This window comes from Conger conger, chromosome 14, assembly GCF_963514075.1.
Source record: "Conger conger chromosome 14, fConCon1.1, whole genome shotgun sequence".
Taxonomy (NCBI): Eukaryota; Metazoa; Chordata; class Actinopteri; order Anguilliformes; family Congridae; genus Conger; species Conger conger.
The window spans coordinates 23,706,509-23,728,609 of record NC_083773.1 but is presented as its reverse complement, the minus strand read 5'-3'; the positions used below and the strand labels follow the sequence as shown (position 1 = coordinate 23,728,609).

Sequence of the window (22,101 nt, the reverse complement as noted above, 5' to 3'; positions counted from 1 at the left end):
CCCCCGCCCCGCCCGCGGAACACGCCAGCCCGGCCTCGCGAGCAACACGTGCCGTCGCCACCGCTCGCTATGGAACCCATATAAAGTATTCTGCCGCCGATGCGTGTGCGGATGGCCCGGCTGCATTTCCACATATGGGCTGACGTGATAACTGAAATGCCTTTGGCCTTTTGAAGCCGAGCAGGGCTGAGCCTGGTTAATGCCTGGATTTGAGACCTGCAGGTCGAAGATGATTGCTGGAGGACGTGGTTTAGTGAACCAGTAGGGGGCACTTTTCCTCCTCCAATGGAGAGCACTGCTGCAGTATAATGATGGGCACACTCATTTTGTTGAGACATTATACTGAGACCATTAGATATCTGATCAATAACAGTCAGGTTGCTACTATCTTTTGTCTTAACCAAATAATCATCTGTACTGTGGCTGTCAGATCACTTCCATTGAGAGGATGGAGGTAACATAAAAATGGGTTGAATGCAGCTTTATTTGCTTAGAAAATACAAAATGTTACTTAAGTTCCTGAATACGCAATTTTGCCTTTGAATTAAAGCCAGTTTTGTCAATCACAACTAGAGTTTGTTTAAATGTGCATGTCTTTTACAGAAATGTATCTTTCCATATTTAGTTTGACTCCTACCATGATGGGGGTGAGTAGCAAGGGAAACAGATGTGTGCTGTGTGTACAGACTTTCGAAATAAAGTTCAGAGATAGGAAATTTGTGCTCACATTCTGAATCGCTGACAGCCAAAAAACAAGTACCTACACATATGGAGGGCTGATTTCGAAATGATAGCGTACCCCAGAACATGAATGCCAAGGCAAATATACAGTGCTCTTCAAGAGAATGTTAACAGTAGAGTCTTTTTCTTTTTTTTGTTATACTCAAATAATTATTATTTTCCATCATCCGTATTGGTTCTGATAGTATTTTACATTCATTGTCAAGGTTTTTAAGTTTACATTTTTCTGAAATTATCAAAAATTCATTTTCAACTGATTGAGATGAGCCAAAAAAGTTCTGGAACAAAGCTATATATAGATAGATGAGACCAAAATAAACCTTTACCAAAGCAAAGGAAAGCCAACAGTGTGGAAAAAGGAAGAAGCAGCTCATGATCCAAAGCAAATATGGAGGAGGTAGTGTCATGGTTGGGCATGTATGGCTGCTTCTGGAACAGGCTCACTCATCAGTATTGATGATGTAATGGAGGAGGGCATCCATAAGAAGAATTTGGAAGTATACAGAATGACTTTATCTGGCTCTGTACAAAAAATTGCATTTAAGGGCTTTCCAACCAAATCCTAGACTTTATTGCTTTGATTTAATTTTAAGTTCATCCATTAACTTAATTAGGCTCAGCTGAAAATGGGGGGACTCAACACAAAAGCAGCTTTTTTGGTAAAGTGGTAAATAAAAGCTGATTCTCAGTACTTTTCTCTTATAGTCATATTTTGATCTCAAATGCATGTGCTTTAAGTACAGTATATGGCAATAGAAAGTTTCACTGTACCGTTAACATCCTTTTGGAGGGCACTGTACTTTTTCTATTAAACAGGAGCAGAGTTCTCTCCTACATCACGGTAATTTAATTTAAGTTTTAAGGTCACTGAAGGTGAGGTCATTGTGAGTATCATGCTCTTGGGGGTTTTATTATTGTCTGTAGATGCAAATAAAAAAAATAAAAATTCCCCATTATAGAGTACTATAGTCTACTGAGCTGAGAAACTCCATTATTCCAGTCAGGAATCGATTTTTGAGAATTCCCGCATTATTAATATTTTATGTAAGAGGGCATATCAATCCATCTCATTGTAACTGGAATTGCCTTAGTGCACATTTGGGAAGGGAAGCCAATTGCAAGGGACTGCTGGCACTCTTAGTTGCACTTACTTTGCCACACCACACTCTATTGCATTGCATTGAAATTGCCCAGGTTGGTGGCATTCAGATATTGACTGAGATATCTATGTAAGTTTTTTTTTTTCCTGCAAAAGTGTTAAGTGCCTTAGTCATGTAATGAGACTGAAGATCTTTCTCTCTCAAATAGAAAATATTAGCTTGTTTCAAGCTAGTTCAGTTTTGCTTGATGATTGTAATTTCCATTGGCAAATCAAATGAGTCAAACTATCTCACCTCATTGGCAATAGTTTAATCTTATTTAGCAAAAAAGTAAAAGAAGATTTTAAGTCTCGATATGAGTCTGATTTGTTTTTCTTTTGTGCAGTGTTCTGTTGCCGTGGGTGATTGTTTTGGGCTGTTTCTCTGGGCCTGAATGGTCCACAGGAACAGGTGCAGATGGGTGTCCCTCCTTGTTACGTGTTGAATTCTGATTGTGGAAATGCACGGAGAGAGGGCACCTCTCACAGGCCTGGTGTTGGCGTGTGAAAGGCCAGAGAGGAGGCAGAGAGCTGGTGCTGTGCTTTAGGAGGGGGGGCTGCAGTGCGAGGGGGAGAGGCTCAGCCAGGCTCGCCGACCTGTGGCTTTGCGGTGAGGTTTCTGCTGCGCGTAATGTGATCCAGACCTCAGCCAACGTGCTCCGCCGGACCACAGGCATGCAGCACGGCCACCGGCAGGGTGTGGAGCTCTCTGAGGAGAGAGCACAGTGGGGCAGTCAGGCAGGGTGTGGAGCTCTCTGAGGAGAGAGCACAGTGGGGCAGTCAGGCAGGGTGTGGAGCTCTCTGAGGAGAGAGCACAGTGGGGCAGGCAGGGTGTGGAGCTCTCTGAGGAGAGAGTACAGTGGGGCAGGCAGGGTGTGGAGCTCTCTGAGGAGAGAGTACAGTGGGGCAGTCAGGCAGGGTGTGGAGCTCTCTGAGGAGAGAGTACAGTGGGGCAGGCAGGCAGGGTGTGGAGCTCTCTGAGGAGAGAGCACAGTGGGGCAGTCAGGCAGGGTGTGGAGCTCTCTGAGGAGAGAGTACAGTGGGGCAGGCAGGGTGTGGAGCTCTCTGAGGAGAGAGCACAGTGGGGCAGTCAGGGTGTGGAGCTCTCTGAGGAGAGAGCACAGTGGGGCAGTCAGGCAGGGTGTGGAGCTCTCTGAGGAGAGAGTACAGTGGGGCAGGCAGGGTGTGGAGCTCTCTGAGGAGAGAGCACAGTGGTGCAGGCAGGGTGTGGAGCTCTCTGAGGAGAGAGCACAGTGGGGCAGGCAGGGTGTGGAGCTCTCTGAGGAGAGAGCACAGTGGTGCAGGCAGGCAGGGTGTGGAGCTCTCTGAGGAGAGAGTACAGTGGGGCAGGCAGGGTGTGGAGCTCTCTGAGGAGAGAGTACAGTGGGGCAGTCAGGCAGGGTGTGGAGCTCTCTGAGGAGAGAGCACAGTGGGGCAGTCAGGCAGGGTGTGGAGCTCTCTGAGGAGAGAGCACAGTGGGGCAGGCAGGCAGGGTGTGGAGCTCTCTGAGGAGAGAGCACAGTGGGGCAGGCAGGGTGTGGAGCTCTCTGAGGAGAGAGTACAGTGGGGCAGTCAGGCAGGGTGTGGAGCTCTCTGAGGAGAGAGCACAGTGGGGCAGGCAGGGTGTGGAGCTCTCTGAGGAGAGAGTACAGTGGGGCAGTCAGGCAGGGTGTGGAGCTCTCTGAGGAGAGAGCACAGTGGGGCAGGCAGGGTGTGGAGCTCTCTGAGGAGAGTACAGTGGGGCAGGCAGGGTGTGGAGCTCTCTGAGGAGAGAGTACAGTGGGGCGGTCGCCCTCCAATCTTATCTTAGGGTTTCTCCCCTGTGAAAGAGCGCTGTAAGTGCTATTCACTCTCAGCACAAAGTACAACCCAGTGGCCCTACAAGTAATCTTCAGGGAGAATATTCTCTTTTATCAATCAAAAGTTATCATTAAATATTGCTCCGTGTTCTGCAAACACATCAGCACAGCAACTAATGAAATTGCTTCAAAACCACATTTTCCCTGAGAATCGTTTGTAGATACAAGGTTTGTATGCAGCCGAAATTATATGTAACCCATTACCTTCCCTTCAGTACCAATAACTGGAACACTATTGCCAGTTTTATACATTATACATTTATACATTGAGCTAGTTCATAATAGTTAGACCCTTATCATAATGCAAAATCACAGGTAATCAAAGCGAGATTGATCAGGTCTGTAGGGCTTGGACCATAATTATCCTAAAAGAACAGTCATGGTATTTTTCTTCAAAGATATCATTACTGCAATACAGCAAAGGGAACCTGACCTCTGAAATGCAGTTTCAGTGGAGAGTGGGGGGATCGGGCCATCATGTGACCCACATCGGGCCCTTGGTTCCACTTCACAGTCCCAGATTTGTGGCAGAAGCCACTGAGACTGCAGTGATTGCTCAGTAATGGAATTTGGGTGTTGTGACCCGCAGTAGCAAACTCCCACGCCCTCAATACACTATACACCAGTCAGCTCTGCAGCTGGAGCTTACCCCCCCCCACACACACACACACACACACACACACACAGTGAACAGTCAGTACAGGCCCAGCTAATGCAAGCTCCCCACTCCTTCATCTTTTTATAGGGTCTCATGAAACCTGTGTGAAGTGCAGGTACTCACACACACACACACACACACACACACATACATGCACCCACACACATGCACCCACACACACACACACACACACACACACACACACACACACATACATGCACCCACACACATGCACCCACACACACACACACACACACACACACACATACATGCACCCACATGGGCTGGCGCACACACGTGCACATGCATACACACGCATGCACCCACACACGTGCACACACACATACACACTTATGCACCCGCACACAAGCACTTATGCACGAATGCATGCACACAAAGACACGCGCTTACACAGGCAGGCACCCACACACAAACGCACATGCACACACACACCCACATATACACCTACATGCACCCACATATGCACATGCTCACACATGCACACGCACATACATACACACTCACCCATACATACACCCACATGCACCCACATACACACACGCTGACATATGCACACACGCATACACACACACATGCATAGACACACATATGCACACACTCTCACACACATACATACACACACACACACACACACACACACACACACACACACAGCGTGTTGTGGTGTAATGAGCTCTGCTGTGGGCCCAGGGGGGTGCTGGGGCACACAGCACTGAGGGCTCAGTCTTGGGGATCAGCACTAAGTGGCAGATAATGTTGTTTTCTCTGCGAGCCAGACTAAGCGTGCTCAGGATTTTGCAGCATTACTGCAGCTACGGAAGCGCATGATGTGCCTGTCAAAGCTGGCTGCCTTTCCGTTCAGAAATAAGAGGCAGGCGCGTGTTTCTCTTTGCCTCTTAAACCTGCGTGGTTGTAGCACTTATCTCTGGACTGAATGGTCCAGCTCGCCAGGAGGATACAGGCATCCATTTCCTAGTGTTTGTTAAATGTGCGCCTCAACTCACTTTCGAAAAACAGTTCCCATACAGGATTGTTTCTGCGGTCAACTGTAACACAAGCACATAAGCCACCTCCACAGTTATTCAAAATGACTATTAAATTATCATTAGAAGCAAAAAACAAGTTGTTTCAAACAGCTTAATAAAGCTACAGAATTTCACTTTGCCGGCTGGATGGGCAGCTGATGAGAAGTTGCTGCTCTGTTCATAGTGGGGTAATGAACCACTTGTGCCTCTTCCCAAAGTTTTGCAGAAGTTTGACATTGTTATTCTCCAGTGAAAACTGCTCACAAAACCATAAAATCTCACCAATCATTTAAAGATACTTGCTTTTTCTAGGTTTGGTTGGTTAAGTTATTCAGTACCCAAACACGAGGTACACATCTCCTACCTAGCCTGTTAATGTCAACAATGGTAGAAATGGCAAACAGCAATGTCTTGGTGATTCATCTTGAGGAGAAACATATAAGTGGTTAGACTTCTAGAAGCCTCCGATATTGCTTTTTATTGTTTAACTGGGCGAATGGGTGCTTGCACATGTCCTTCAGAAATAAAATAAAATGTGAGGGTGGAGGTTAGATAGTTACGGCAGTTATATTTCTTCTTGATCCTTTGTAAAGTGGTGAAATTTCTTCCTGTAATTCCTGTGGTAAATGTGGCAAAGTTGTGGATGGCATCAGAAGTTACGTAGCAACTTGCAGAATGACCTTTTCCTCAAACACAGGGCAGGCTACATTTCCTCATTCTAGATGTTTTTGGACAGTGACCCACAGATACCCCCCCAGCCCTGGGTGGGGCGTGCTTTGGGGGGTGTGGGGAGGCAGGGGCTCAATGGCATGGTTATGCGGTCCGCTTGGTCTCGCACTGCTCCGACCATAATAGCAAACTAGGCGTTCTTCCCCAACTGAGGAGACTTTCGGCAGATATCGCAGCTGCTTCTTCCAGTCCTCCCTGGAGCTGAGTACGGAGGCTGGAAGCCACAGGCCAACATGACAAAACAGGGAAAAATGCTAGCCACAGGAAATGTGTTTTTACTGGTGGTCTCCTGGCCTCTGTAGCTGACCATTGGGGTCAGACATGCTGAAAGGAGAGGAGAGGTGGGCTGGAGGTGCACTCGGGGGCAGGGTTGGGGGCTGTGATTGTTTGGTAATATTTTGACTGCCTCACCCGAGCAGTACAGTGGACACAGATGAAGCCACAGTCCTCTTTGTTATACTGGGCAGAGCTTAATGATTTTTCAATGTTAACCAGTGCATGCAGTGTCTCCTTCTTCAGATTGATCTAGTTGTACAGTTATTGAGCAGATTGCCTTAGTGTTCATTTTCTCTGGTTACATGCATGTCGCTGGTTATTCAACCTGAGATCTTTAAACGTTCACCGTTTAAATGTTCAACATCCCCCCCCCCCCTCCTCCCCAACTTCCACCTGTTTCTCCCTTGGATGGCGTTGAGTCGAGCTCACATTGAAAAGTGTTGCTAGTCAAGCCCGAGTGACCGCAGCCTTGCTCTCGCGCTGCAGGGTTACACCTCCATTTCACCTTCAGCTTTTACACGCCACGCGGTGGGTACAAAGCGCAGGACTCAACCGGCACGCCTTCCTATTCCAGCACTTTGCAACTGTCATCACCGTAGCAACCGCCTGCGACGGAGAACAGAAGGATCGAAAGGGAGAAGGAAGAGGCTATTATGAGGCCGCGAGCCAATCAGGTGCCTGCTTCTCCCTTTGAGACCTGCACAAATCACATTACAGCGTCCGCGCACCGCTCCATCCGCACATCCTCTCAGTCATCAGCCATTACCCCGCCGAGAGGGTAGGAGGCTTCGCCCCACCATTTCACAGCTACATCCATAATCCACTTTGTGAGTTCGAAGTGAATTACAAGGGAGAAAGGGGAGGGAGAGTTAGTGCAGAATTACAGTGAGGAACTTCCTGTGCTCTCTGTAATTCATTTCAATAAAACGTGTAGAAAAGATGAATTCAGAGAGGTACAAAGGGGGTAGTGAAATTGTTACTGTTTTCGGTGTGTGCTGTTGATGGGCTCGCAGGAGGTACATATTTAATGGGAATGTAGAGTTCAGGTTTGCTCTGTGTCATTGCGTGTGAGATAAGATCTGTGCCTCCAGTGGGGGGTCGTGGTTTGTAGCGTACACAAACATTTCTGTGTAGGTGTTTTAGCACCTATTTATGCTGCGCATGTGGTTTCTGCGCCCTGGTTTGGCAATATTTCAAAAGAAATGTTTCTAAAAAGATAGCATTTTTCACTCTGATAGCCTTTGTGTGCTCTGTGACACCACAAACGTTGTGCAACTGACACGCTGCTGCTGGTAATGTGAAAATCATCCTTTCCGCTGAAGACGAGAGCGCGTGTTCTCTGGAAACGTTAGAAGCAGAACCTGCTGACATCTCTTCAAACGTAACATGCACACAGGGAGCCAGTGTGGGTGCAGTCTCACGCCTCACCTTCTCCTGTCTTCATCACCGACACCCCCAGCGCATCGCCCGGCCCTCCTGCCTCGTCAGACATAGAGAACGTTCATTTGGCTCATGCACAGGCCTGGGTCAAATACGTAATTGTTTTGGATTTTCTGTGCTCGTTTGATCTTGCTTGGTCCAATTGCGCCAAACAGGAGGACTAGAAGGCAGAGTTTGGACTTTTTGACAATGTTCCAATACATTTACATTACATTTTACGTTTTAGTCATTTGGCAGACGCTTTTAATCCAAAGCGACTTACAAGTGCATAGGTTCTTCCACAAGTTAAAGCAACACATCCATAACTAGTGAAATACACATGAAGTGCTGTTCTAAACATACAGTCATCATAAGTGCAAATTATTATTATTGGGGTTAGACAAGAGGGATAGGGATATCGGAAAGGGGGGGGGGGGATCAGGAGGTAGGCCTAAGGTACAGTTTAAAAAGGTGTGTTTTTAGTCTGCGTCGATATAGGGGGAGAGATTCTGCTGTCCTGACAGTGGTAGGCAAGTCATTCCATCACTGAGGAATCAGAACGGAAAACAGGCGTGAACGTGCAGCTCGACCGCCAGGTGCTCATAGTGAGGGAACCATAAGGCGACCAGAGCTGGCAGACCGGTGTGGTCTAGCTGGGGATTAGGGAGTGATCAGGGATTGTATGTAAGGTGGGGCAGTCCCCTTAGCAGCCTGAAATGCCAACACTAGGGCCTTCAATACACCAGACAAGCTCAGTAGATCGTATAAAAATACTGTATTTGAATCCAAAGCTATTATATATTTGACTCAGGTCTGCTCGTGTCTAGTAGTGGCTGCAGTGCTGATCTGGGTGTGACGTGCTGTGTAGTCCGCAGGTCAGCCCTCTCCTCAGACGTATATGAACCCCACACAGGCGCTGTTTCCATCCCCACTATGGCTCCTCCTGACCTGTTGTCCTGTATGTGAGACTCTGCTGTCTGCCTGTCTGAATGCTGAATAACGGAAACATATCACAGGAGGGCAGCCTCCTTCAAAAGAAAAAGTGAACTCATTAATTTTTTAACCTTGGACGCATAATCTAGCTCTTTCTGTGATGCTTGAGCCAAAGAAAACAGATGTAGGATCCCATGGCAGACCACAACTATGTGCTGTAGTTCCCAAAGAGGGTTCTCACACAGTGCTGACAATGTCCAGAACAGAGAGTCAAAACTTTCACCTGCTACAGTAGACTCATTCATGGAAGAGTAGCTCCTCTGTTTTTGCAAGAATGAAGCCAAGTCATCCCACTTAAAGCTGTTCCTCTGGTGCGCCGTGTTGTTTTTATGAAGCAACCAAGTCCAACAGAGGCTAACAGACAGGGACAAAAAACTTCTAAATGTGTTGTGCAGAGTTGCACATTCCTATGTCTGTACAGTTTTGGGTAACAATTATAACTGCCACTCCATGTCTTACGGTGCATTAATTCTGCTCATTTTAAAAGGATGACTATAGAATGGAACCTTAAGTCAGGATTGAAGGCTTCCTGTAATTTGTAATTGTTCTAATTGTGTAACTATTCTTACATGCATTGCTTTTATGATCATTTCCATGGCTTTCCTGGTCTTGTAGTTTTTTTGTCCATTGTAGTGACCCATAATTGGCCTCTGTTTCAGGAGGAACAATGAGGTCACCCACATCAAGATCCAGAACACGGGGGACTACTATGACCTGTACGGAGGGGAGAAGTTTGCCACGCTGGCCGAGCTGGTGCAGTACTACACCGAGCAGCACGACCTCCTGCGGGAGAAGAACGGTGACGTCATCGAGCTCAAATACCCCCTCAACTGCAAGGACCCCACGTCTGAGAGGTACAAGCTGGCTGCCAGACCCCCTCTGACCCAGGCCTTCACTGTTCCTGCCATACCCCCTCTGTCCCAGGCCTTCACTGGGCTGCCAGACCCCTCTGTCCCAGGACTTCTCTGTGGATGGTCAAATACATAATTGTTTTGGATTCAAATACTTTTCTACACTTTATTGAGCTCGTCTGATGTTTTGGAACCCATTTAAACACTCTCAAAAAGTGCAAACCCTGCCTTCTGGTGGCCATGAGTTCTTCTGAGGGCTATTTTCTGAGAAACTCTGCCACCTGGTGGCCAGATCCTTTCACACCCTCAGAACCAACGGTTTCCTGGAGATCGACCATCCTGTTGGTTTTCATTTCAACCCTAATTTGGCACACCTGATTCTACAAATTCTGGGCTTGATTACAACTCTAGCTGTTGAATGAGATGTGCTTTGTTCGGGTTGGAGTGAAAACCTATAGGTAGATTCCCAGGAACAGGTTTGAAAACCACTGCTGAAGACTGTATAATGTTCCTCAGTGGATGCCTGCAGTAAGCCATAGATGGGCCTTCAAACATCTAACTGCATTCCAGAATCTGTACATATTGTCACTATTTATTTATTACAGCATAGATCTATGGTTTCAATGCTTATGTCTATACAAATCACGCTGTAGGCTATGATGAGGTTGACATCCAAAAATCCCAGAAATTGAAAAAAATGTGGTTTGTAGAACTGCCAAAGAAATGACACCCACGTCTTCTGTGACTAGCGCCCAGTCATAAACATGCCTGATTGTGATTGCACTTTCTGAGAGATTAGATCAGCAGAGAAGAATTTGTCTCACATGGGTATCTTGTTATCTTCTCCCCTGATCTACTAATGCCGCACATGATCAGTTTTGTTTTTTCACTTCTTACTTTTGTGCAGGTCAGAGATGTGATTGTTCCTTTAAATGCTAAATATAATATTGTAGATGAATCTTTTTACACTTTCTGTTGTGGTGCATAGTTACCATTTAAATTAATTAAATATGTAAATGCATAAAATATGTTTGGCCATGATGACACAGAACTTGACATAGCTGAGGCCTATTTAGTGAGTGAAATCAAGAAATAATTGGAATCTAAAACTTTTGGAATTCTGAAATGTCAAGAAAATGCTAAAATATTCCAATTATTGCCACTTTTGCATAAAACTAATTAGTGTTCAAAAGTTCTGATGATGCACTTTTACAATAAACTTTTCTGATATTGTGATACATCTGTCACTGTTTACACACCTAGACCACCTGGCAAAACCGGGAAAGATTCTAACTTTGATTAGGTCTCTACCATCAATGTGGAATTTCAAACATCTGTTGTCATCTCTGCAACACCTACAGGCAGATTGCCTCTTTTGCCACCAGGAGAAGAATATAATTCATTAATATGAATTCATGACTGGAGATGGATGATATTATTATCCTAATATAAAATAATTATCAAATTTTATCACACGCTATCGTGTAAAACCGTTTCTATTCTTGTTCTTGAATGCCTGGCTGTGCCCTCCCTCCCTCCTGCCCCTGCTAGGTGGTACCACGGTCACCTTTCCGGGCGGGATGCGGAGAAGCTGCTGATGGACAAGGGGAAGTCTGGGAGCTTCCTGGTGCGGGAAAGCCAGAGCAAGCCGGGAGACTTCGTCCTCTCCGTCCTCACCAACGAGGAGAAGCAGGAGAACGTGGAGCGCAGGACCAAGGTCACCCACGTCATGATCCGCTTTCAGGTAAACCAGTGATCCGCTATCAGGTAATTGCGGATTTATTGCACCCATTTTTTAAACTTAAGTCTTCTGCTGCTGTAGCCTATCCACTTAAGAGGTTTGATGCGTCGTGTGTTCAGAGACGCTCTTCTGCATACCACTGTTGATTATGTTCAATGATCCCACCCCCAGATGATTTTTACTGAGAGAGAGGCATTGTTGCATGCATTGCACAGGTTCTGTGAGCATGTTGCTTAAACTGGACTGCTGAGTCATTCACACCCTGTTTTTACCGTGTTTCCGAGCAGGATGGGAAATACGACGTGGGCGGGGGGGAGAGGTTTGACACTCTGGCAGACCTGGTGGAGCACTATAAGAAGAACCCCATGGTGGAGAAGAGCGGGATTGTGGTGCATCTGAAACAGGTGAGGTGTGAGGTCCGGTGCTGTGACCACTACATGTTCATATAAGGTGCTGTGCATGTCGATTTTTCTGTGCAATACACTGTGTGTTTGTCTGACGGAGACCTTGCTGGTCGAAACGTTGCATGAATACAACCTGTTGGAGCAAATAATTCAGTGCCTGGCTATTGTGTTCTCTGACAGCTATTTTTGCCCTGTACCTGTACCCTACTTGGGTTGGATGTGCACAATAACCTCTTCTTGTTTTTTGCAATACACTGTTTAACAAATGTCTCTTATATGAAAATGACAATGGAACCCATATCTTCATAATTGTTATATTTACAATTCTTCTGAAAATTTTAGTTTGTAAAACTCACATTTTTCAGTGGCAGAGAACATTTTGAGAAACAGAGACGTACACTTATATCAACCCTATGCCTTATGTTTCTCCTTATAAAAGCCCTTCAATGCCACCAGGATAAACGCAGCCAGCATCGAGAACCGAGTACGGGAGCTGAACAAGGTGGCCGACAACTCCGAGAAGCCCAAGCAAGGGTTCTGGGAGGAGTTTGAGGTGAGTGTGTAGGGCACAACGCTACGCATGGGAAACACCTTTCTCAGTTATCCCTGTTTTCATGAGTTCTTTGATGAAGCATAAAAGGATAAATTGTAAACCTGGTCTCTGTCCACCCTGTATTCCCTATCAAGGTGCATCTGTTGCTTTACATGGACAAAGAAACAGTAACACCACCTCCCACTTAATTTTGCTACTATGCTTAGATTATGGATAAATGGAACCAAACACTGTGCTTAATCAAATGAATCATAACTGGCATGCAGTAGGAAAACTGAGAATCTCATATTATCTGGATGGGATGATTACTGGATTAGATTAGTGAATCCATTTTTACAGTATAAAGATAATTGGACCTGCTTGTTCCCAGTTTCTGATTCCTCACCCTTCCTACAAAGCAGCCATTTAGTAATTTAACCACTGTTATGGTCATTTTAATTCCAACATAATTTAATTACTTTTAATATTGAGTTGTTACTGGAAAATGTATCTTTCTTTTCTCTTGAGAGATGTCTGCTATAGCCATATGGAAATGTTTTGATAGAACTATACTGATTTTTCTGGAATTGTCAATTTGTAATTAACAGGTCATTCAATTCTAAAGAAAGCTTGGTCAGAACCAAAACCAGCATACAGATTCAGTCTGTGAAGTACAGAGTTGGAAAATCCAGGATCAGAAAGTAAATCCTTGCCCCCTAGTATCTTGTTCCAGTCGCCTGCACAGCCCTTGAGCAAGGCCCTTAACCCTGCATTGCTCCAGGGGGGGATTGTCTCCTGCTTAGTCTAATCAACTGTACGTCGCTCTGGATAAGAACGTCTGCCAAATGCCAATAATGTAATGTAATTTCTGGATTTGCAAATCAACAGAATTCAAGAAAAGTCAGGATTCAAGAAAAGCGTGGCAGGACTTTTACTTTCTGACCCCTGGCCACTGGAGTGCCCCTACTGTTCAGGCTGTGCCGTCAGATGTACACCAGGGGGCACTGTTCTGGACGGGAGCTGTCTCGGTTGTTTTTCTCATGTGAACGTTCAGTAACGCAGTTAATGAAGGGTGAAATGAACCATCTGCATAGCTGTCCCCAGATATTTTCCATGCAAAGAGAGAGTTTTCACCCAAAGGAATCATGACGTGCTCTGCGGAAATGATCAGTCAGATCAGTCCCAGTGCATCATCTCCAGACAGATTGATGTGAACCACATTAGAATTAAACACAGCTTAATGCTTTGATGCAATGTGGATTTCACAAATTAATCAATCCTTGACTGCTTTTGTCACATGAGACATATTAGTGCTAACTAGGTGTGTAAAGTTCTCGCAACTGAACATGTATTAGTGACAGCCTTGTTGAAGCCATTTTGCAGACTTCTATTCTCCCCTGTACAGCCCTATGTCGATAGTTATAGATGGTCTAATTGGTAACAGGGAGGCAATGGGGAATCTATGAGAGCAAAGATTCATAGTCGTTTACCAGAAAACTAAACTAACTGATAAAAATGGAAAATTACATGCTGACAAAACTGATTTGTTTCTCCTCTCATTTGCTTTCTCTCTCCGTCTCTCCATCCCTCCAGATGCTGCAGCAGCAGGAATGTAAGCTGCTCTACCCCAGGAAAGAGGGACAGAAGGCAGAAAACAAGAGCAAGAACAGATATAAGAACATCCTGCCCTGTGAGTAATGAGTGCTCCCTCTACTGGCTTAACTGATGGAGGTTCAGAATGCGGCCAGAGAAGGGCAGGAGACACACACCCAGTTATTTGCGTAGACTAGATTATCCATACAAAACTCAATATAGTCCAGGACTAAACTTAAGCTATGTCTGTGAAACTGGCCCAAAGAACATCTGATGAGTTCGAATCAGAAATGTGCTCTACAATTCATGCAAGGTGAAAACATTTCTTTTAACATACATAAATGAAGTGAATGTTGTGTAGCTAATCACGGAGAGGGCAGGACAGTGCGCTAACGGTCCTCTCTCCGTGTCCCAGTCGACACCACTCGCGTGGAGCTGAGCGAGGCAGACTCGGAGGTGCCAGGCTCCGACTACATCAACGCCAACTACATCAGGGTGAGCGACCGCTCTCGCTAGCCTGTCTGATCCGGTGTCTTCGCAGAGTCACCACCCTGCCCCTCTCCTCTACAGAGCAAGCAGGAGGAGGGCTGTCCCGGGGACGAGTGCAAGGTCTTCATCGCCACTCAGGGCTGCCTGCAGAACACTGTCAACGATTTCTGGAAGATGGTGTACCAGGAGAACACGCACGTCATCGTCATGACTACCAAGGAGATGGAGCGGGGTCGGGTAAGGTCACAGGCATGGGCTTGCACTGCCAGAAAAGTGTCTTAAGTGTATGTCTGTTAGTCTTAACATTTGTTTGTTTCAAGTTACTGTTTGTTTGACAAGTAAAATGTCCTTACCCCATTGGGAAATCTTGAGATGAGTCAAACTGTCACCTCAATGGCAATATTGTTGTCTTATTGAGCACAAAAGCAATAGGAATATGATTTTAAGTCTCAATGTAAATATTTGTTGAAACTGAATTATTTTTGCAGTGTAGTCCTGGTATTAACTGGTTAAAAAAGAGTAAATTGGCCGATGTTATTACGATGATAAATATGATTGTTGTTGTCATGACAAAAGCCCGGCTTCACCTCACTACCTGTGCTTGTCAGAACTGCTTGCCATTGGACTATTATGGGATGCCCAGATGCTTTAAATGTCCCCCCACAGAACAAGTGTGTGCGGTACTGGCCCGATGTGGATGGCACAAAGGAGTTCGGGGCTCTGTGTGTGAGGAGCATAGTGGAGCGGCCGGCACAGGACTACATTCTGAGAGAGCTGGAAATCTCCTGCTTAGACAGGGTGAGGGTTTACTTCCTGCATGTTTAGTGCTCTTTAACCCATGGTAGTATGCACAGGACTACATTCTGAGGGAGCTGGAGATCTCCTGCTTAGACAGGGTGAGGGTTGACTTCCTGCATGTTTAGTGCTCTATAACCCATGGTAGTATGCACAGGACTACATTCTGAGAGAGCTTGAGATCTCATGCTTAGACAGGGTGAGGGTTCCCTTTCTGTGTGTTCAGTGCACTTTAACATCTGCAGTGATGTCTGACCCAGGGTAATGCACAATGGCCCATATTCATGAAACGCCTAATTATTTAGAAAGATCTAATGCAGGATCAGCTTTGCCTTGAAGCTCATTACATATGGACAGGGGACTCTGATCTTAGATCAGCACTCCAACACAGAGATCCTTTATGAATACAGGTCACTGTCAGGTCACGTTACTCCCACACTATACACAACGCTGGACACGAGACACGTCTTTATTTGACTCTGCTCTCAGGAGGAGCCCCCCAGGGCCATCTGGCACTACCAGTACCTGAGCTGGCCGGACCATGGGGTCCCGAACGAGCCCGGGGGTGTGCTGAGCTTCCTGGAGCAGGTGAACCAAGCTCAGGACGCCATTTGTGACACCGGCCCCATCGTGGTCCACTGCAGGTAACATCCGGACTTCTGCGTCAGTTTTATGGTCAGTAGCTGCCGTGCTCATTCAGAAGTGTTCTCTGACCACCACCGGATGTGCTCTACACCTGCTACCATTGTTACTGTGAACAGAATGGTCCTCTAATGGAAATGAAGAGTAATTTATGTTTATTTATCCCTTTTTTCATGCTTTCTTCCAGTGCAGGCATTGGGAGGACTGGCACTATCATTGTGATTGACATCCTCATTGACATCATCAGCAGGCAAGGTAAGGACCCCTCACCTCACCTCTTCACTCAACCCACTACGGACTCACCTGCAGCTTTGGGAGGAAGTCAAAGATAGTGTTCTCTAAATAGGATGGTGGACCTGTAAACGTAGTGGTTAAGGTAAATGACTGGGACACGCAAGGTCGGTGGTTCTAATCCCGGTGTAGCCACAATAAGATCCGCGCAGCCGTTGGGCCCTTGAGCAAAGCCCTTAACCCTGCATTGCTCCAGGGGAGGATTGTCTCCTGCTTAGTCTAATCAACTGTACGTTGCTCTGGATCAGAGCGTCTGCCAAATGCCAATAATGTAATGTAATGTAAACAACTCCCAGAGCAGTCTGTATTGGCTCCTGGTTCTGTGTATGTCTGGTAAGAGTAATTCAGTATCATGGCCCATTTGGCCCTTGTCTCCAGGGCTGGACTGTGACATCGACATCCCGAAGACCATCCAGATGGTGCGCCGGCAGCGCTCCGGCATGGTGCAGACGGAGGCCCAGTACAAGTTCATCTACATGGCCGTCCAGCAGTACATCGACACCAGGCAGAAGAGGCTGGAGGCGGAGCAGGTATCGGAGCCGACCCACAGTTTTTACTTTCATATTTACGCGTTTCCCTGCCATATTATCGGTTAGCTAAGTAATGTTTCATTACGGAGTGCTGTGAGACGTTGTGCCCGTCTGGAATTCAAACTTTGTGTTTCAGAGAAATAAAATGAAAGAGCGAGAGTATTCTAACATCAAGTACCCTCCGTCTAACGCCAAGGCGAAGGCCAACATGACCAGCTCACGGTCCTCTCCTGTGTGAGTACACACACACGCACACACACACACACAGAGTTATAGAATAGTGTAAAAATGTTTCAGAATTTCTTAGTGGTATCATATTATTCCAGATAAAATGCCTCCATAAACACAGTAATAATGCCATAAAGCTGAGTAATCTGGAATCTTCTCTTTAACCACTGGGTTTAAATGCATTTGTAAATGTAGCAGCTTTCGCCTTACCACTGAAATGCAGGGTGAATGACGATCCCAGCGCCGTCTATGAGAACCTGAATATCAAAAACCCAAAGCCTGCTGGGAGCAGTAACACCAGGAGATGAGGCTTATGGGTCGGGGCCACTGCCAGTCGGTGAGTGTCCTTGTGCACAGAGCTAAAGCGACGCCATTTTGTCATGGAGTGTCTGGTAGTTGTGGCAGGGGCGTTGTGAGGGAATGTGCAGACCAGGGGGAAAAGATTTCTCTTCCATTATGAGACCATTTGCAAAGTGTGTAATTTTCGTAGAATGTGAACACCCCTGCCTTAAGATATTAGATTACTGTACAACAGGGATTAATATAGTGTATGCATACCCCCTGAAATGAAAAGAAAAGTGAAAGAGAGACATCATTGTAGCACTAATTGTGCTAATTGACTTGACTGATTTTGTGTTGGTGTGTGCACGTATGTGTGTGTGTGTGTGTTTGCAGTGGAGGCAGTTTCACAGCATGGAGATGGCATCTTGCCGTACTGGAGGATCTTGTGGACCTATTAGACCCCAGTGAAGCGCAGCAAGAGCTGAGGACAGTAGGGTCCCTAGCAGCCAATCACAGAAAGGAATGATTTGACCCAGCAACACAGCATGGTGACCACCACCTCCCTCTCTTCACAGGGCGCCTCTCTCCTATCTGTCCATCCATCTCATTGGCTCACGTTCGCAAATTAAGTGCCTATACCGCAGAACAGATTGTTAACCCCGCCCCCAACTGACCCCACTTGACCCCAAACAAACACACAAAAAAACAAAACAAAAAAACACACACAACAAAAAGCTAAGCAGTGTAAAGCATAAGCTGTCGGTGTTTTACTGATCTTTACAAATAGCCAAACTACTGGTTTACTCTCTTTTCTGTTGTATTTCTATTGAATGCTTTGTAAATTTTAAAAATAGCAAAATATATATATAATTACATAAGTACATTATAAATATATTACATATATGTGTATATTTGATGTGTGTGTCTGTATGTTTGTGTGTGTGTGTGTGTGTGTGTATGCGCGTGTGTATTTATAGTGATATAGTGTATCTATGGGAAGCAAAGGATGAAGCATGGCTCCTTCTGTGTGAGTCGGCTCTGCCTAATCGACACATCTACTGTAACCAAAGACCTCGGGCTTGATAACCTCCAAAACCTGCTTAGAATGTTTGGGGCAGAAGCACAGCAATTTGCACTTTTTTTGCAAAAAAAAGAAAGAAAAAAAAAAAGAAAATGAAAAAGTTATGTGGTAATTAATATGCCCGATAATCCTCATGTGCCAGTCCTGTATGTTTGCTATGTGTATGCGTGTGTCTGCATGTGTGTGTGTGTGTGTGTGTGTGTGTGTGCGTGTATGTGCGTGCATCCGTGCGTGTGCGTGTGTGTGTGTTTTGCAGCGTTGTGGCAGTGCCTATTTTAGCAGAACCCATGCTGTGCTTCTAGGAAGTTCCTCTTGGAGGTGCTTGAACACCCCCCTGCTCTCAGTGTCCCTCAGAATATCCCTGTTGCCATGCGCATGTGCCAGCTCTGCTCCCAACATGCAGCACAAACAAAATGGCTGACACTTTAAACTGCAAAGAGGGGTTCCCAGAGGCAGCAGCTGGGCAGCAATGGTTGAATTACATTTTCAGAAGTTTGAGTCTTGGAGATAAGAGACACATTTATATTTTCTCTCTAATATCCCGATAGAATTAAGTGAGGAACTATCCTTTTCTTTTCCAACAGTATGCTCCTTCAGCCAGTACAGCACAGCTTAGAGAGCATCTGGCCAAGGAAAGCTGTCCCTGACCAGCTGCCTTACTGCAGCTCTCATACTGCATGGGTCCAGATCTAGGCCCATGTTTAAGCAGCATCTCAATAGTTTTTGTTAAAGCATTCTTTTCCTTCACTACCCTTGTTTAAATGGATGTTTTCCTCTTAATGGTATGTGTGAACACTGTACAACTGCATGTATATTAATCTCTGCACCCCCAAAGGATAAGTAGTCAGCTGAAAAGGTGATCTGGAGAGCTGTTTTTTCTGCCCTCATTGAGTAATGGTTCAGGCTGACTCACTCTGACTCACGCTGACTCAAACACCCTTTGGTGGCACATCTGTTGCGTGGTCTCTGTATCCTAGCGAGAAGCCATTACATTACATGTACATTACATTTTAGTCATTTAGCAGACACTCTTATCCAGAGCGACGTACAATAACGTACAAATCAGAACCAGGGACAAGTGCGTTGAAGACCCTAGAGGAAAGTACAGTTCCAAGTCCTAGAGTGATCACATTGATAAAACTTGAACTTGAATACCATGGTTAGCAGCTAGAATACCCCGAATACTAAAATAATGATACATAATTTGAGTCCATTCATATGGGCAGATGGCCCAAGATGGCCCAAGATCAAAGAGCAGATTTGTATTTTTACTTGGTCATTTATAGGAAGGCTTTTTATCCAAGAGTGGTGTGCAAGTTGCTAAGCAAGTACCGCCAATGGTATCAGAGAAAAGGAGGAGGCTATGCTCGTAAGGCTCTGTGAGATTTCGGGTTTCGCACTTACACTTCGATCGGCTCAGGTTAAATCAGTTAAGTGATTGTGATTAGAATACATTGTCATGGCTGCAAGCGCTGACAATCTACCGTCCCAGATTATTATATTTTATGGAATGTGGAATGGGGGGAGAATATTTTCAGCTCAGTTTCAGTACGTTTGAGGGCACTTCTGCTACAGGGAATGATCATTTCCATTCACAAGGCCTGCCGGTCATCTGAGGTGTGCCCAACCCCAGTGAATAGTGTTTTGGAATACTGATCAAGTGACTTATATATACACTGTTATTTGCATTGGAGGTCATTTCATAAGGTCTGAATTTGTTTTTCCACTGAAAAGTAACCCATAAATGTTAAAGGACTCTGAACTTCCATAAAATGATAGCAGTCATGTGATTTTCAGAGGATTTTTCCCTTTGTGTTAAGTTGTGTTATGAAAACGTGGACTGTCTGACCGGGACACTGCTCTTTTATGGTTTCCTTTCATTTTAAACACCTTGATCCTGCCCACAAAAACGGATTGCAATTTTGCAATCAGTCTTTAAAAAGTATTGTTTTATTGTTTCATAGGGTGGCTGTGTGCACTGCATTTGTACGGTATGCTAGTGGTGCGGTCTATTTACCATAAAAGGCTGGTTAAGGTTTTTTGTTTGTTTTGTGAAATGTATGTGTCAGTATTCATTACTGTGGATAACTTTGAATGTTGAAGGAACCTTCTTACTGCCATATGACTTTTAAAAGGATAATTACAGTGATAAGAGTTTAATATTTAATTTAAGTAACCTGGTTTGAAAAATGGTGTCTATCTGGGAAACTGAAGGTCCCCTTTGTTTGTCCAGAGCCATTCCAGTGTTAGCTGCAAGCTAGCCTTCTCTTGGTCAATCCTAAAACCCTGACCAAAGGCCAAAACCAGGCCTGAGCCGTGCTGTGGAGGGAGTCTGCCTTCATGCCCCTACCACCCAAGGCTGGCTTGTGGTGATGGCTGTGATGATCTTTAGCATGTGGGTTTCTGCCCCTGTGTCTGTGTGTGCGTGTGCATGCACGTTTGTCTGTGTTTGCGTGTATGTGTCTGTGTGTGCTTCTGTGTCTGTGTGTGCGTGTGCGTGTGCAGGTGTGTGTGTACTTGTGTGTCTGCATGTGTGTGTATGTTTGTGTGTGCGGTGGGGCGGTACAAGGCTCATAGTGGTTCTATTACCCCCACAGGTGCAGAAAGCACCCCCCATAGCTGGGTTGAGCTGAGTAGGTCTGGCGGTATTGCTTGTGGTATTGTTCTGCTGGTGGTTATTACTCAATGGATTTGTGAATAGCTATCATGACCCACTCGGGGTGTGTAGCCATTTCATGGGTACCTGGGAGTTTGAGGACTGTTGCCTGTTAATTAGCCTGGATGGGGCAATTGAGGTCTTCAGAGTTCTCTTGGTCTGTGCTGATTTTTTTTATCAGCCTGTTTTTTAAATTGGAATTTTATATGAAATGTGACTTCTGTGATTACCACTGCTTTTTATGAATTGGCAAAAATAAAAAACCTACAAAATATTTTTCCATTTACAATTATTCAAGATCGTTAATTTTTTGTGTGTATTGCAATGAGAGAGGTTTTATTGTAATGCAAAAAGAAATTATATATATATATATATATATATATATATATATATAAACTTAAACATTCTTTATTAAGGATACATTTTAAATTCTAAGTAAAGTAAGAATCTTAAATTGATAACATTAAAATATTTTTAAAGGAAAATGCGTATATGTTTCAGGGCTGGATAATTTGTGCTAATCTGGTTTAAAAATGGCCCTTTATAAGCACTGTGACAGAATTGAGCGATGGAAACCTGACCGAACAGCCATCTTCCTCCCGGCCTGTGTCAGAGAATGGAAGGGGCATTTCATTTGTGTACTAATTACTACTTAATGCTTGAATGTTATTATTAAATTGAGATTTGACCTTTGTGTGAATGGGGAGGTCAGGTTATTATAATGTTGAAATACATTATGACTTAAATACTTGAAATTTTATCTGTGTTGAACTGTTGAACCATAGCTGCAATGCGGTTATCTATAGCTACCAGAATGTTCATATCTGCTGTAAAAGAGTAATTTGATTAGTATGCTAGCTATTTGCCTGTCTGTGTTGTACATTTAATTTGTAGTTTCTTTCTTCTTCTTTAGGTGTTTGTGTCGCATTTTAAATTTATTCAGTAAATTATCAATTCTGTATTCTGAATGAATGCTTTGGCCACACTTTTTAAAATATATTTTTTGTGAGTCATTAATTATGTGTGTAACGGTAACCAAAACAAGTGTTTTGAAGGCTGTATTTTTTTCATTTGTTTCTGTTTCCTGTTGTCTCCTTGAATTTACTTGAATATGAAGTATGTGATGA

At 44.9% G+C, this 22,101-nt stretch overlaps 1 protein-coding gene across 1 annotated transcript in view; it reads left to right on the top strand.

The window, feature by feature from the left end:
• LOC133110417 (tyrosine-protein phosphatase non-receptor type 11-like) overlaps positions 1-21,302 on the top strand; it is a 47,126-nt gene extending 25,824 nt beyond the window's left edge. Inside the window, exons 3-16 of the mRNA XM_061220501.1 lie at positions 9,519-9,713; positions 11,262-11,454; positions 11,739-11,855; positions 12,295-12,408; positions 13,981-14,077; positions 14,396-14,475; positions 14,551-14,706; positions 15,136-15,267; positions 15,754-15,908; positions 16,094-16,161; positions 16,576-16,727; positions 16,864-16,961; positions 17,179-17,292; positions 17,631-21,302. Of these exons, the coding sequence (XP_061076485.1) occupies positions 9,519-9,713; positions 11,262-11,454; positions 11,739-11,855; positions 12,295-12,408; positions 13,981-14,077; positions 14,396-14,475; positions 14,551-14,706; positions 15,136-15,267; positions 15,754-15,908; positions 16,094-16,161; positions 16,576-16,727; positions 16,864-16,961; positions 17,179-17,263 (1,642 nt within the window). The 3' untranslated portion in view covers positions 17,264-17,292; positions 17,631-21,302. The remainder of the gene's footprint in view (positions 1-9,518; positions 9,714-11,261; positions 11,455-11,738; positions 11,856-12,294; positions 12,409-13,980; positions 14,078-14,395; positions 14,476-14,550; positions 14,707-15,135; positions 15,268-15,753; positions 15,909-16,093; positions 16,162-16,575; positions 16,728-16,863; positions 16,962-17,178; positions 17,293-17,630) is intronic.
• The last annotated feature ends 799 nt before the right edge of the window (positions 21,303-22,101 follow it).